The sequence below is a fragment of the Eumetopias jubatus genome, unplaced genomic scaffold (genome assembly GCF_037043125.1).
Source record: "Eumetopias jubatus isolate StellerSeaLion01/CBP00866 unplaced genomic scaffold, mEumJub1_p1.0 scaffold_12, whole genome shotgun sequence".
Taxonomy (NCBI): Eukaryota; Metazoa; Chordata; class Mammalia; order Carnivora; family Otariidae; genus Eumetopias; species Eumetopias jubatus.
This window is the reverse complement of record NW_028274818.1, coordinates 101,054,339-101,068,210: the sequence shown is the minus strand read 5'-3', so window position 1 is coordinate 101,068,210 and position 13,872 is coordinate 101,054,339. Positions and strand designations below refer to the sequence as shown.

The following is a 13,872-nucleotide window of genomic DNA, read 5'->3' as shown; positions in this document are numbered from 1 at the left end:
CGAGAGCCACACTGGCGTGCCTACTGGACATCTCCCCCAGGGAGAGGGAGTGACGGGGGTTTGTAGCAGTTTCCAGGGGCTACCGTAACAAATCACCATGATTCGGTGGTTTAAAACAATGCAAACTTATTCTCTCAGTGTTCTGGAAGCCAGACATCTGAAATCAAGGGATGGGCATGCTTGCTTCCTTTGGAGGCTTGAGGGAGAACCTGTTCCATGCCTCCCTCCCAGCTCCGGTAAGGCTCCTGGCAACCCTTGGCATCCCCCGGCTTGTAACTGAGTCACCCGCTCTGTTGCCACATGGCCTTTGTCTCTGCATGTTCCAGTGTCCCTGACTTGGCCTTCGAATAAGGACACCAGTCATTGGGGTTGGGGTCCACCTTAATCCAGTGTGACTTCATCTTAACTAATCACATGTGCAGAGATCCCTCTTCCAAAACAAAGTCCCGTTCGGAGGCTCCAGGTGAAGGTGACGTTTTGGGGGACACCGTTTACCCAGTACAGCCTCCTAAATGGAACATGGGCAAAACAGATCTCTCCATTTGTTTCCGACCCCCCATCTCAGCAGTTGGCCCCACAACCCCACAGATGGTTGCTTAGCTGACTCATCTTGAATCTGTCCCTCATCCCTCCATCAGAAATTCTCCTGACCTTGACCTTGCCTCCAAAATTCTTTTCCTCCCCATAGCCACCTTCATGGGCCAGGCCCCAGCACCTTGCCTCGGACAACCACGCCAGCCCCTACTTGGCACCTCCCGCGTTCTTCCGCTACCCATTCTCCACACTAAAGCCAGATAACCCTTAAAAATACAGCTTTGGGATTTTTAACACTGGGGAATTTTGAGCCTACACATAAGTAGAGAAGAAGGTATGATGAACCCGCATCATTGGCCCATCAGTGGGCTTTAGGGATTATCAGCTCATAGCCGATCTTGTTCCGACCTCTCCCCCACCCCACAGCCCCCTCTCCGTGTTACTGTAAAGCAAACCGCCGACCAAATCTCTTAAAAAGGCAAACCAGCCCCTGCCACTTCCCTGCTCACACATCTGGCACCATGGCCCCAGGTAAAGGTACGCTCTTCCAGAGGAGCCCCCTGGGGACCTGGCCCTGTGCACCCACGTTCCTGGACGCCCCAAGCTCTGTCTGCCTCTGAACTTCTCCGTGTGCTGAGTCCTGCTTCTCCTTTGGGCCTCACGTTCCGCAGTCTTTCTCAGAGAGGCCACCTCTGCCTCTTTGATATTACATCCATCTCCTGAGCCCTTCACCTGAGCCCTGTTCCCAGCTCCAACCACAACCTGAAATCCTCTGTTGTTTGCATCCCTCCCCGCAATGTACACCCCTGGGGGGCGGGGACCCTGTCTGCCTCATCCACCTTTATGTCCCCACTGCCAGAAACAGGGCAGGAGCACGGGGAAGGTACCTCTCCCGGAGTGGGAATCCCAGGTCACAGGCTGGAGACAGGTTTTCTGGTTCTCGAACGAACGTTTGTCACGTTGCACCGTGAAAATGTGTGTGCCTCTCCCATCCGAGTGGGGGCTCGACCTTATTGGGATTTGGTTGTTGTTGATTAATCAATCATCCAGGGCTTACGTGTTACGATTTTGTTAATTAAATAGCACCCGTTGGGTCACTTGATCACTTGCATGGGAGCACCCGTGGTCACAGGGGGTGACCTCAGAATCAGCTCTCTGTTGGTCTGTGTGCTGTGAGGACTAAAGAGAGGCCAAGAGCAGTGACGCGCACGTCTGACGTCCAGGAGCCCCTAGTGCAGGTGGGGAATCTCCTCCCCCACATAGCAGTTCCAGCCCTCAGTTACCCGAGGGGTATCCCAAGGCAGTGGCTCTGCTCTTCCCCGGGATGTGGACACAGTGTCTGCGGGGAGAGGCTGAGCAGCAGGCGCGGGGCGTAGGCAAGGCTTGGCCGAGCTCCCGGATTTGAGCTGCGGCAGGGAAGTGGGGGTCCCCCGCTTTGGGAGCCTCCTTCGATGATCCATGTTGCTGCTGGAAGTCTGTGGCTGCCCCCCTCATGGAGATGGGGAGACTGCCGAGACACTCTATGCGGGGGTTGGGTTGTAAAGTTAGCGCACGAGACAAAAGTTGCATCCACCCTTACACTGCCTACAGCACCTTGACCGTGGGCGTGGGTTGATGAACGTCAATTCCGGGGATCTTGAGAGCGAGAAGCAGGAACGTGGTGGCCCCACTCCTCACATCCCCATCGGGCTGTTGCTCATTTCGGCACAGGATCCTGCACACTCCAGTGTCCCTGGAGCGGATGGAAGGTCTGATCATCCACCCCACCTAAAATGTCGCCTTAGAGGCTGTTTTCCATCCCCCCACGTTCCTGTGGTTGAATTTATCTTAATTAAGCAAGCACTTGAAGCAAGTCTGCTGGATTCCCCTGTGCCCCCACGGAGACCCCAACCTACAGACCAGGAGGCTAAAAGTTTGGAAAGGGGCTGATACGGGGTGGTGGCAGGGGGAGGGAGTCCTTTTGGGAATACCAAATGAAACTTGGAATTGTGAGGCTGGGGGCTTTTTCTTATCCGTGGAGCCACCAGTAATCATTTATGATCATGCTCCACCTAGCGTGGGTCCTGGGCCGAGCTCCCCCCCTGCCTCCGCCAACCAGGGGCTGACATCGAGACACCATTGTCAGCCTGTAATTTCCTGGAAGAGCCTGAGCCTGGTTGCTTGTTAGCACTGTGGCGTGCTGCCCTCTTGAGAGAGCGAGACAGAACGTTTTTAGTTGTTCCTTCAGGAACTTGCTTCTCCTGGAGGCTGAAGGCTGAGGAGGACCCCCTGGCTTCTCCCCACGATGAACTTGGTGTCCAGATTGCCCCGGGTGTCCTGGAGCCAGCAGCCTTGGCCCCTGCCACCCTTGCAGATCTGTTACGAGAAACCCAAATGCCAGGCTGGATGCCCCAAGAACGTCGGGCTTTGTTAGCGTGGGAAGCTAGAACAAAAGTGTTCTTGTGCTTTGGGGAGACCAGGCATCCTCTGCGGGGGCCCTGAGCGATGGGCACCGACACGCCGGGCTCAGGGCAGGGCAGTGGGAGGCCGAGCCTGGCCTCCACCGGGGAGGCCAGCCCAGCAGAATCACGATGGGGTAGAGATATCTTTTAAACCTTCCCATTCAGTTGGTTCCTGCACCTTCAGCTCAGGCCTGGGGGCCTGGGAGTCCCGGGTTCCTTTACTGAGCCGTCCGTCCCGGGGCCTGCAGTATGCAGGATCCTGTGCTGAAAATGAGCAACAGCCCAATGGGAAGCAGGAGTAGGCGGGGGCCCCTCCCCAGAGCCGCAAGGGGTGACAGGAGGGAGCCCGGTGCCCTGTTACCACCCTCTCCAGGGTGGGGTGGCTTGGGGGGCAGGATTGCTGCACCCCCTCCTCTGCCTTTAAACAAATCCAGATGGGGACCCGGTGGGGGGGGCCGCTGGAGGGCCCAGCCCAGCCCACCTCCCCAGACCTCCTCTGTCCCCGAGCCACCTCCTGTCCTTGACCTGCTCTCCTGTCTTGTTACGGAAGTTGACGCCGTCTCTCTCTCTCTCTGTCTCTCTCTCTCTGTCTCTCTCTCTGTCTCTCCCTCTGGCTTCCTCTTCCCCGCACTCCTCTCCCCTGGCCTGCCTCCCCACCCGCCCCGGGTGGACCAGACCCAGACGCAGCTGGAGCACGCACGCATCGGGGAGCTGGAGCAGAGCCTGCTACTGGAGAAGGCGCAGGCCGAGCGGCTGCTCCGAGAATTAGCGGACAACAGGGTAACGCCGCCTCGGCTGCCGGCGCCTCCTTCGGCTTCTCTGTTTTATTATTTTCTCTGTCTTTGGCTGCTATCCTCGTTGTGTTTCGCCTTTTTTGCGCCCCTTCTAGGAGGGAAGTCGAGGTTTAGGGACGCTTCCACTCCACTGCCACGTGACGCTTGTTGGCGAGGAGGGGGTCTTCGGGACTGTGCACCCCAGCTCATGGTCCCACTGGCTGGGAAGGTCCTGCGAGGCCCTCCCCTCCCTCCCTCCCCATGCACTGCCAACACAAGGCTTTGTCACGTTCAGAAATGGGGGGCCTCTTGGGAACGGTCTGCCCCTTATATATATGGGCAGGTGCGGTGACAACCCATCCACGCCTCCCTTCTCCCCAGGCTGGGGAGGCTGAGGAAGGCAGGAGGTCGGGGGTACCGCAGATCCAGGCTTCTCTAGCCTAGGGGGTCTTCATTCTGGTGGCTGGAGGGGCTAACCTGAGGACCTGGGCCTTTGGGGGCTATGGGGGTGTCCCTAGGGCATGAGACTCTGTGTCAGACCCAGGGGTGGGGCTGTCGAGCTACAATAGATCAGAGAAAGCTCTGCTGGGGATGAAGTCCCACCAAGTCCCAGGGCCCGGTTCTGGGCCCGGCTGGCCCCTCCGTGCCCCCCACGCCTGCCCCGGGGCCGGCCCCCCGTGCAGGTGCACACATCCCCGCACCTGGCCCGCCCAGCCCAGCTGCAGTTCTGACCATGGAGCTCAACAGCGGGCTCGCGGTGCTTGGTTCATACCATCTGAGCAAGGTGGGGGCTGGGGCGAGCCACGGTCCGTTTCTGCAGGTCGGCCTCAGCACATGAGCGAGCGTGTGCATGTGTGTGCGTGTCTGGAGACCCACAGGGGTCCCTCTGCACACGCCGTTGTTGGGTGAACTGTGTGTGCTCGTGCGGGATGCACGCGTGTGCACGGATGCTGCTTGCAGAAACCGACCCGGTCAGGGGTGACAGGCGGGAGCCCTCCGCTGTGAGGCACCTTGATCTGGGGTTCAACCTGATTATAAAGACAAAAACAGACTTACGGAACTAAGGTCACCTTCAGAAACAAATTTTTTTTTTTTAAGTTAGGAAAAGATTTAAAACTTGTATTGTTTCCAAATACAGCCGTGATTGTCGTGATCCAGGTGGGTTTTCAGAGGATGGAGCCTCTGATCTCAGTTATCCATCAGGAGGCGGGTCTGGGAGCATTAATTTTGTTCTGCCTTCGGCATTAAACCAGACCTTTCTCCAGACAGCCCTTCTAGTGAATCGACCCATTGCGGCTGGGGCCCCTCCCCGAGCCAGATAATGCAAAATTCCCCTCCTAAAGAAAGCCAGGCCCTCAAACAGGTGGTTTCTTTTAACCACCGATTTGTCCCAAGCCACACAGGGCCACAGGGACCGTCGAGTCCCTGCGTCACCGGGCTACAAGCCAGGGGAGCGTCTCGGGAGGCTGTGGCGGGCGGGGCGGCCGAGGACAGGAGGCACCCAGGTGGGGTGGGCGCCCTTCCCTTCCGTGAACCGCCCCCCCTGCACCCCCAGCCGCGGCCCCCTGCCGTCACGCCGGCCCGCTGACCCGCGTCGTCCTCTCTCCCCGGTAGCTGACCACGGTGGCCGAGAAGTCGCGTGTGCTGCAGCTGGAGGAGGAACTGCACCTTCGGCGGGGCGAGATCGAGGAGTTGCAGCAGTGCCTGCTGCACTCGGGCCCCCCGCCCGCCGAGCACCCCGAGGCCGCCGAGACCCTGCGGCTGCGGGAGCGGCTGCTGACGGCCAGCAAGGAGCGCCAGAGGGAGAGCGGCGCGCTGCGGGACAAGTACGAGAAGGCGCTGCGGGCCTACCAGGCGGAGGTGGAGAAGCTCCGGGCGGCCAACGAGAAGTACGCGCAGGAGGTGGTAGACCTCAAGGCCAAGGTCCAGCAGGCCACCAGCGAGAACATGGGGCTCATGGACAACTGGAAGTCCAAGCTGGACTCGCTGGCCTCGGACCACCAGAAGTCCCTGGAGGACCTCAAGGCCACCCTGAACTCGGGCCCGGGTGCCCAGCAGAAGGAGATTGGGGAGCTGAAGGCCGTGATGGAGGGCATCAAGATGGAGCACCAGCTGGAGCTGGGCAACCTGCGGGCCAAGCACGACATCGAGACCGCCATGCACGTCAAGGAGAAGGAGGGGCTGCGGCAGAAGCTGCAGGAAGCCCAGGAGGAGCTGGCGGGGCTGCGGCAGCACTGGCGAGCCCAGCTAGAGGTGCAGGCTGGCCAGCTCCGGCTACAGCTGCAGGAGGCCCAGGACCAGCGCCGCGACGCCGAGCTGCGGGTGCACGAGCTGGAGAAGCTGGACGTGGAGTATCGGGGCCAAGCGCAGGCCATCGAGTTCCTCAAGGAGCAGATCTCCCTGGCTGAGAAGAAGATGCTGGACCATGAGCTGCTGCAGCGGTCGGAAGCCCAGAGCAAGCAGGAGGCCGAGAGGCTGCGGGAGAGGCTTCTGGTGGCCGAAAACAGACTGCAGGCCGTTGAGTCCCTGTGTTTGTCCCAGCACGGCAACGTAGGCGGCCACCTCTCCTGCCGGGGGTGGGGTGGGGTGGGGACGGGCTCCCCAGTGTCGGCTGACCCCTTCTTTCCAGCCAGGCCCATGCAAGAACAGAGGGCCCCCCTCATCCCTCCATCGGTAGGGCAGGGTGGCCGTGGGGACCCAAGGTGGTCAGAGCTGACCTAGCTGGACCCCCACAGCCCAGGCCTGGAGAGATGCGTCCCTCAGCACAGGGCACAGGCTTCCGCCCAATCCCCAGGCCCCTGCTTCTCCCAGATGTGTCCCACTGTGCAGGCTCCTGGACCTCCCCAGGGCGCCAGCACCAGGAGCTGCAAGGCCTGCCTGTCCCCGGGGCCGGGGGCAGGGGGGCGTTCCACATCTTCAACACAAGCAACAACCTAGGTGACCTGAGGGCAGCCCCCTTTTGCCAGTCCTGCTGAGACTGAGCAACAGCCCAACGGCCAGAGTGGGGGGGTCTCCCGAGTGGGCGCTGGGAGGCTGGAGGGGCATAGTTCTAGAGCGTCTGCTGCTACAGTATCAGTTCTGGTCCAAATCTAGAAGTCCTCCAAACATCTAGCTCGGCTTTCTTCAGCTCAGCACACTGGGGAGGCCCAGGCCCCGGGTGGTGTGGGCTGTGTCCACGCCAGCCAGGAAGGGCCTTTGGAGTAGCTCTGACCACCACACCCTTGTGCCGGGGCCTACGTTGCCTTTTCTTACCTTAACCCTTGCAAGGTCAGTGTTGGCTCTGTCTCACAGATGAGCAAAGCAAGACTGAGGCAGAAACTCTCCCAGGGTTTCCTGCCCACCAGCGGGAGAGGTCCAGCCCAGCTCCACTGCTGGAGGGCCGACTGAGGGTGCCCAGGATGACATGAGTCAAATTCTAGAAGAAGGACAGCAAGCAGCATGATCATTGCCTTTATACAGGCCCTGGGCCTTCCTGGGCGTCCCAATTCCCCTTGAGCATTTATAATAGAATAACTTCTAGCAGTCAGTGTTCAGGAGTTTCAAGGACAGGTGCCTTTTTTGTAGAAGGAGCTCTGCCGGTGTCCCCCCCTTCCATCCCACTGTGGCAGCTTTTCTGCCCCCTTCTCCGAGGGAGGGACCGTTTTTAGCAAGGGCTTTCCCGGGATCCTGGGCAGAGGGGAAAGGAACAGCCCCCAGAGTCGCTTGCGTGCACGCAGGCTGCTTGGCTGCTCAGAGCATGGGGAGTCCCTTAGCAGAGGAGGCTTTGGACTGCTCTGGTTCCATAGGATGCCCCCCTTCCCCTCAATCACAGACCTTAGGCCAAGGAGTGGGCAGTGACCTCAGGAAGGCCCGTCTCTCAATTTCCACACACATGGAGCCTCGGTCTGGACCCATATGACTCCCGGATGCAGAGGTTTAAGTGCAGGGGCAACTGGCTGAGACTTAAAAAGGGGGCTTGGGATGTATGAACAGAAGTATGAGGGGTGGGTTGATGGAGGTGACTACCTGTCCAGCTCTGTGCTGCCCCACAGTGTTAGACTGGCGAACTGCAGGCCCAGAGGACCGCCAGCTTGGGCAGGAGGCTGGACACTTTCCAAGGAGCCGTGGGGAGCCTACTGATGTTTGCCATCCAGAGTTTTTTTTTCTTAATTGATCTTTTTTTCTTTGGCTTCTGGGTTTATTATTAAAAAGAAGTCTTGGAGGGAGAGGAAGTAGCATTTCTTGAAGTCGCTCCGGGAGCTGCCCTATGGCAGCCGTTGCTTGTTTTATGGATGAGAAACCAAGGTGGAGATTTTGCCTCTGGATGATGATGGAAACAGATTTCCAGGACTAATCTCTGTGGGCGTCCCAGGGCAAGAGACATCTGTTTAATATAATAGACGTTTTCAACAAAGGAAGTGGTGGGAGGCGTTCTTGGGGTAGCTGCCCAAACAGCCTTCAGAGACACTGGGAGCAGGAAGCGGGGAGGGGGGGGTCCTCTGTTGTCAGGGGGGCAGGATGGAGAACATCTGTGCTCCTTGCCCCCGTATCGAGTCCCTGAGAGCCAGCCTATATGGGGGTGAGGGGTGCTGGCTTGGCAGGCTGGGGCGGGGGGCGGGGGGCAGGGGCAGGGGCCGAGCGTCCCCCTTACCGCTCTTCTTTCAGATGATTGAGTCCAACGACATTTCAGGGGAGAAGGTCAGGATGAAGGAGACTATAGAGGGTGAGTGGCCGCGGGGCCGGGCGGGACCCTGGGCTTTCGGGTTTATGAGGTGCTGGACATTGGGCTAAGCCCCTTGTCACTTGTTTGGCTTTATTTTTTAAGTAGGTATAAACTTCCAGTGGGTCAAAGGGCAGCGTCCGGCAAAGGGTGCCCTGTTGCCTGCATTCCCTCCCTAAAGGCACCGTGTTGGCCGACTTAGGGTTCCTTTCCAGAGATGTTTATGCACAAACACCTGGGTAGCACAGCCACGCCTCTTGGAGACTGTTCCAGTCTGTTCCTTATCAGTACATTCTCTTCCACATGCAGAATAATCCTTTATGTGGAGCTCCTGTCGTGTGTGTAGCCAGTTTCCTACCAATGGATTGTGGGTTGTTTCCAGCCTTTGTCTGTTACAAACACTGCCTCAGTAAATTACCTTCTCCTTTTTGGGGCTCAAACAACTTTAACTCCCACCAGCTGTGGTTGAAAGTATGTTTCCCCACAAGCCTCACCAGCAAAATATTTCATCACACTTTGTGATCTTTGCCAATCTCAGCAGTGAAAGGTGTTATGTGGTGTAACTTTAACTTGCCTCTCTCTTTCTTCATGTCCAGTGTTCTACTTGCATCTTTTGCTCATTTTTTTCCTAGTAGGTTGTTGATCTTTCTGTTGATTTTTAGAAACTCTTTATATAGGACATTTCAGACATTTTCTTCCCCATTTGTGGTTTGTCTTTTGAGTTTTCTTATGGTTGTGTGTGCCATGCAGATTTCTTTTAAAGATTTTATTTATTTATTTTAGAGAGAACGAGAGCGAGTGGAAGGGCAGAGGGGAAGGGAAAGGGACAAGCAGACTCTGCGCTCAGCAGGGAGCCTGACGCAGGGCTCAGTCTCACGACCCGGAGATCATGACCTGAGCTGAAAATCAAGTCAGACACTTAACCGACTGAGCCACCCAGGCACCCCTGCCATGTAGATTTTTATTTTTTAAAAAAGATTTTATTCACTGAGGGGCTCCTGGGTGGCTCAGTAGGTTGAGCATCTGCCTTCCGCTCAGGTCATGATCCCAGGGTCCTGGGATCGAGTCCCCCATCAGGCTCTCCCTGCTCGCTGGGACGTCTGCTTCCCCCTCTGCCTACCACTCCCCTTGCTTGTGCTCTCGCTTTCTCTCTGTCAAATAAATAAATAAAATCTTAAAAAAATTTTTTTTTACTCATTGAGAGAGAGAAAGAGAGCACAAGGAGGGGGAGGGGCAGAGGGGCTGAGCAGGGAGCCCGATGCGGGGCTCGATCCCAGGACCCCAGGATCATGATCTGAGCCGAAGGCAGACGCTTAACCGACTGAGCCACCAGGTGCCCCTAAGCTTTATTTATATTTTAATCACTGCAGGACTAGTTCTTCCTGCTCTGCGTTTTCAAAATTCTTTTGACTCTTCTTTTTTTTTTAATTGATGCAACATTAACATAAAACAACTGTTCTAAAGTGAATAATTGGGGGGGGCATTTAGTATGTTCACCGTGTTCTGCCACCACGACCTCTATGTAGTTCCAGAACATGTTCATCTCCCCAGAAGGAAACCCCATGCCCATTGTCAGTCCCTCCCCCGGCCGGCTCCCCTCCCCCACAGCCGCTGACAAGCACTGGTCTGCATTCTGTCTATGGATTTGCCCATTTGGGCCACTCAAGTCAAATGGCATCATACCATAGGTGGCCTTTCACGTCTGGCCTCTTTTACTTAGCATACTATATGCAAGGTTTGCTCACATAGCGTGTGTCACTCCTCTGTTCCTGTTTACGGCCAAGTAATAGTCCATCACATGCCCGCATTTTATTCTTTCTTCACCTGTTGATGGATATCTGCTCTGTTTCCACCTTTTGGCTACTGTAAGTGGTGTTGCTATAAACATGCACGAGGAGGCACATTTCGAGTCCCTGTTGCAGTTCTCGGGGGTGTGCCCGTATATTCTGTGTTTAACTCACTGAAGAAGAATTTGCCAGACTCTCTTGGCTAGTCTTGCTTATTTTCCAAGTGATTTTAGAATCAGCTAAGGTAGTTCGGTAAGAGCGAAAATCTTGTTGGTATTTTTATGGGTATCGTGTACGTTTACGAGGTAACTTACGGAAACTGAATGTGCTTCTAGCACTTTCCGTAGATTATCCTTTTTAGGACTGTTCTGAGGCTCTCGAACACACACAGCTATGTGACACGGGCACCATTACCATCCCCATTTTTCACTTAGGGAAACTGAGACTCCAAGAGTTAAATGGCCCGAGACCACGTGGTGTTGGAGTCTCTTCTTCAGAGTGGGTCACCCAGTGGTGTGGGGCAGGATTTGGACCCTGGAGGCCAGTGTGGCCTCGTTTTGGGGTCCTGCAGGAGGGCCATGCCCTCACCCACTGCTCCTGGAACATTATGGCCCCTTGTTTCTCCATTTTCCCCTAGGCCTGCAGGACAAGCTGAACAAGAGGGACAAAGAAGTGACAGCCTTAATGTCCCAGACCGAGATGCTCAGGGCCCAAGTAAGTGGTAAGTCTCCCTCCCGCAGGGCAGATGCGGGGGGCTTTCACGGGGGCCTCGAGCCAGTGGGGCATGGACTGGGTTGGCTCCTGGGTCCGGGTGCTCTCTCCCACTCTACCTCAAGAAGGTGACGTGGGCCAGTCCACCTGCACGGACTTCCACCTCAGCATCGGAGAGTGGGAGAGTGTGGCCCGCACATCTTCCGTAAGATGATCGACGACCCCAGCTGCCTTCTTCCCCCAGAGCCAATGACATGTTCTCTGTGTTCTGAAGTTCCATCATCTTTCTCTCTCATCTTGACTTCTTTTTAAATATTTTTATTTATTTATTTGAGAGAGAGAGAGCACAAGCAGGGGGGAGCCGCAGAGGGAGAAGGAAAAGCAGGCTCCCCGTGGAGCAGGGAGCCCAATGCAGGACTCGATCCCAGGACCCCGGGATCACGACCTGAGCCGAAGGCAGACACCTAACCGGCTGAGCCACCCAGGCGCCCCATCTCTCGCCTTAACTTTTTCATAGGTCACACAGATAGAGTGCGTGTGCCCCCGGCTCCTTTCTAGATGAAATACCAGGCTTTCAGACTTGGGGGGCAGGGAGGACACTGGCCACAGCAGGGAGCAAGACACAAGGGACACAGCACAGAGGGGGAGCCTGGGGGGAGGCACGGGTCTGGAGTTGGTGATCCTGGGAACTGGTCCTGCCTCTTGTCTGCCCCCACTTCTGTCTGGTTCCCATCATGTTCACGTGGCCTCATTGGTCCCCGCAAAAGGCAGTTGACCTCAAACCTCTCCAAAGCTAAGGTGCAGATTTAGCTTTCCCTTGCCCAGGACACAGTGTCGACGCCCGGGGCCCATCTTGGGAAGGGTGGCCTGCTTCCCCCCCACACCAAAGGGCCTGTGTTGATGTGCTTGGGGTTGCAGCCTGCTCTGTGTAGCTGCTCCCTTGGCCCCTTGCTGCCTGGCTCTGCAGGACGAGAGAGACCCGGTCAGTGGGGTGTGTCACCATGGTCCCCCGAGAAAACCGGCTCCCTGCCCGGGCCTTGGCTACCCCCTAGCGGGGACAGATTCCCACGGAGAGCCTGATCCTCTCTCTCTGCTTTCCCTGCCGGCTGACCCTCAGCACTGGAGACAAAGTGCAAGACGGGAGAGAAGAAGGTGGATGCCCTCCAGAAGGAGAAGCGGCGCTTGGAGGCAGAGCTGGAAGCCGTGTCCCGAAAGACCCATGACGCCTCAGGCCAGCTGGTCCTCATTAGCCAGGAGCTGCTCCGGAAGGAGCGGTGAGTCAGATCGGGCAGTGTGGCCGACCCGCCTGGCCCTGACCCTGACCCTGTTCCACCTGACATTAGCCAGTCCGCCCCGGAGGCAAGGCAGGGGTGGGGCGGGTGAGACAAGTGCCTGGCATCACCAAGATCACCACACTCCGCTCAGATGGAGCCTCAGAACCCTTCTCAACACAGATCTCCAAGCAGAGCTTATAGGCAAGACTAGTGGTTCTCAAACTTCTTGGTCTCAGGGATCCCTTTAAACTCTCAACCGTGATGGAGGATTCCCAGAGAACTTTTGTTTATTTATTCCATATTTACCGTATTATCAATTAAAACAGAAATGTAAAAATCTTTCTTAATCCACTTAAAAATTGTAACAAGCCAGTTGCATCTCACATAAATAACACGCTTTTGATAAAAAGTAACCATTTTCCAGAACAAAAACTGTTGCATGAAAAGAGTGGCATTGTATTACATTTTTGCAAATTTCTTGAACCTCGGGCTTAATAGAAGACAGCAGGATGCTCGCATCTTCTCTGCATTCAGTCTTCGCAGGTGTTGTTTTGAAGTATATTACGAAAATCTGGCCTTATGTAGATACGTAGTTGGAAAAGAGAGGAGTATTTTAATATCCTTTCCAGACTATTATTAATATGCCATGTAGTGGCGCCTGGCTGGCTCAGTCGGGAGAGCTTGCGACTCGATCTCAGGGTCGTAGATTCAAGCCCCGCATTGGGTGTGGAGGTTACTTAAAAATAAAAGTCTAAAAAATAGGATGTCTTGCCACAGGAGCTCTCTTGGATGAATGTTTTGTTTTATTTAATTTTTCATTAAACAGATGTTCTGTTCTTTTTTAAAACTTGAAGAACATTCTAGAAAAGGCCCAGTCCTCTTGATCATTCCCCAAATCCTGGCCCCTCTAGGGCTGTCACCGAATGGTTTCATGCCCCACGTTTCCACTGCGGCCCCTCCTGGCACGGGTGCTGTCTTCATAGCCAGTGCCCCCCTTAGGCCCGTACACGTCTGGCAAATCTCTGGAATGTGGGAGAGGGCCAGGGCTGACTAGCTTTTCTCTGCCCCCCACCAACCCCCTGCCAGGAGCCTGAACGAACTTCGAGTGTTGCTGCTGGAGGCCAATCGCCACTCACCGGGGCCTGAGAGGGACCTGAGCCGCGAGGTCCACAAGGCTGAGTGGCGGATCAAGGAGCAGAAACTCAAAGATGATATCCGGGGCCTTCGAGAAAAGCTGACCGGGCTGGTGTGTGGGCAAGGGGTAGCCTGGGGATGGGGGGAATGCCAGGGTGGGCGGAGGCTGGCGACCTCCTGGAGCCACCCCAGAGACAGCCAAGTCACAGGGAGGGTTCAAGAGGCCCTAGAATCGTGGGCAGGGTCAGTGACATAGCTGGTGGAGGGGCCATGGGCGACCCCTTTGTAGACATCTTGGCTGGCCGTGTGGCAGTCTGGGTGACAGAGTGCAAAGAAAGACTTCCAAAGACCCTGAGCTGTCCAGAGGGATGGGGTCCTGCAGGGTGGTGAGCTCCCCATCCAGGGAGGTAGTCATCCAGAAACCAGCTCCTTCCTTAGGGTTTTGCAGCGGGGATTCACATATCCGTCTCAGGAAGGAGATGGGACCTATCAGAGTTCTTTCTAACCCTGAGCTTCTGG

The 13,872-nt window shown here is 56.2% G+C and overlaps 1 protein-coding gene across 6 annotated transcripts in view; it reads left to right on the top strand.

Annotated features, from left to right (window-relative positions):
* Window positions 1-13,872, top strand: part of CLIP2 (CAP-Gly domain containing linker protein 2) — a 70,216-nt gene that overhangs the window by 50,531 nt on the left and 5,813 nt on the right. For 3 of the 6 annotated variants that reach the window (XM_088016644.1, XM_028109923.2, XM_088016643.1), the window contains 6 exons: window positions 3,651-3,755; window positions 5,363-6,298; window positions 8,393-8,450; window positions 10,872-10,955; window positions 12,063-12,219; window positions 13,306-13,465. In XM_088016644.1, coding sequence (XP_087872770.1) covers window positions 3,651-3,755; window positions 5,363-6,298; window positions 8,393-8,450; window positions 10,872-10,955; window positions 12,063-12,219; window positions 13,306-13,465 — 1,500 coding nt within the window. Of the gene's footprint in view, window positions 1-3,650; window positions 3,756-5,362; window positions 6,299-8,392; window positions 8,451-10,871; window positions 10,956-12,062; window positions 12,220-13,305; window positions 13,466-13,872 lie in introns of those variants that run through there. The other 3 variants (XM_028109925.2, XM_088016645.1, XM_088016646.1) reach the window with 2 other exon arrangements.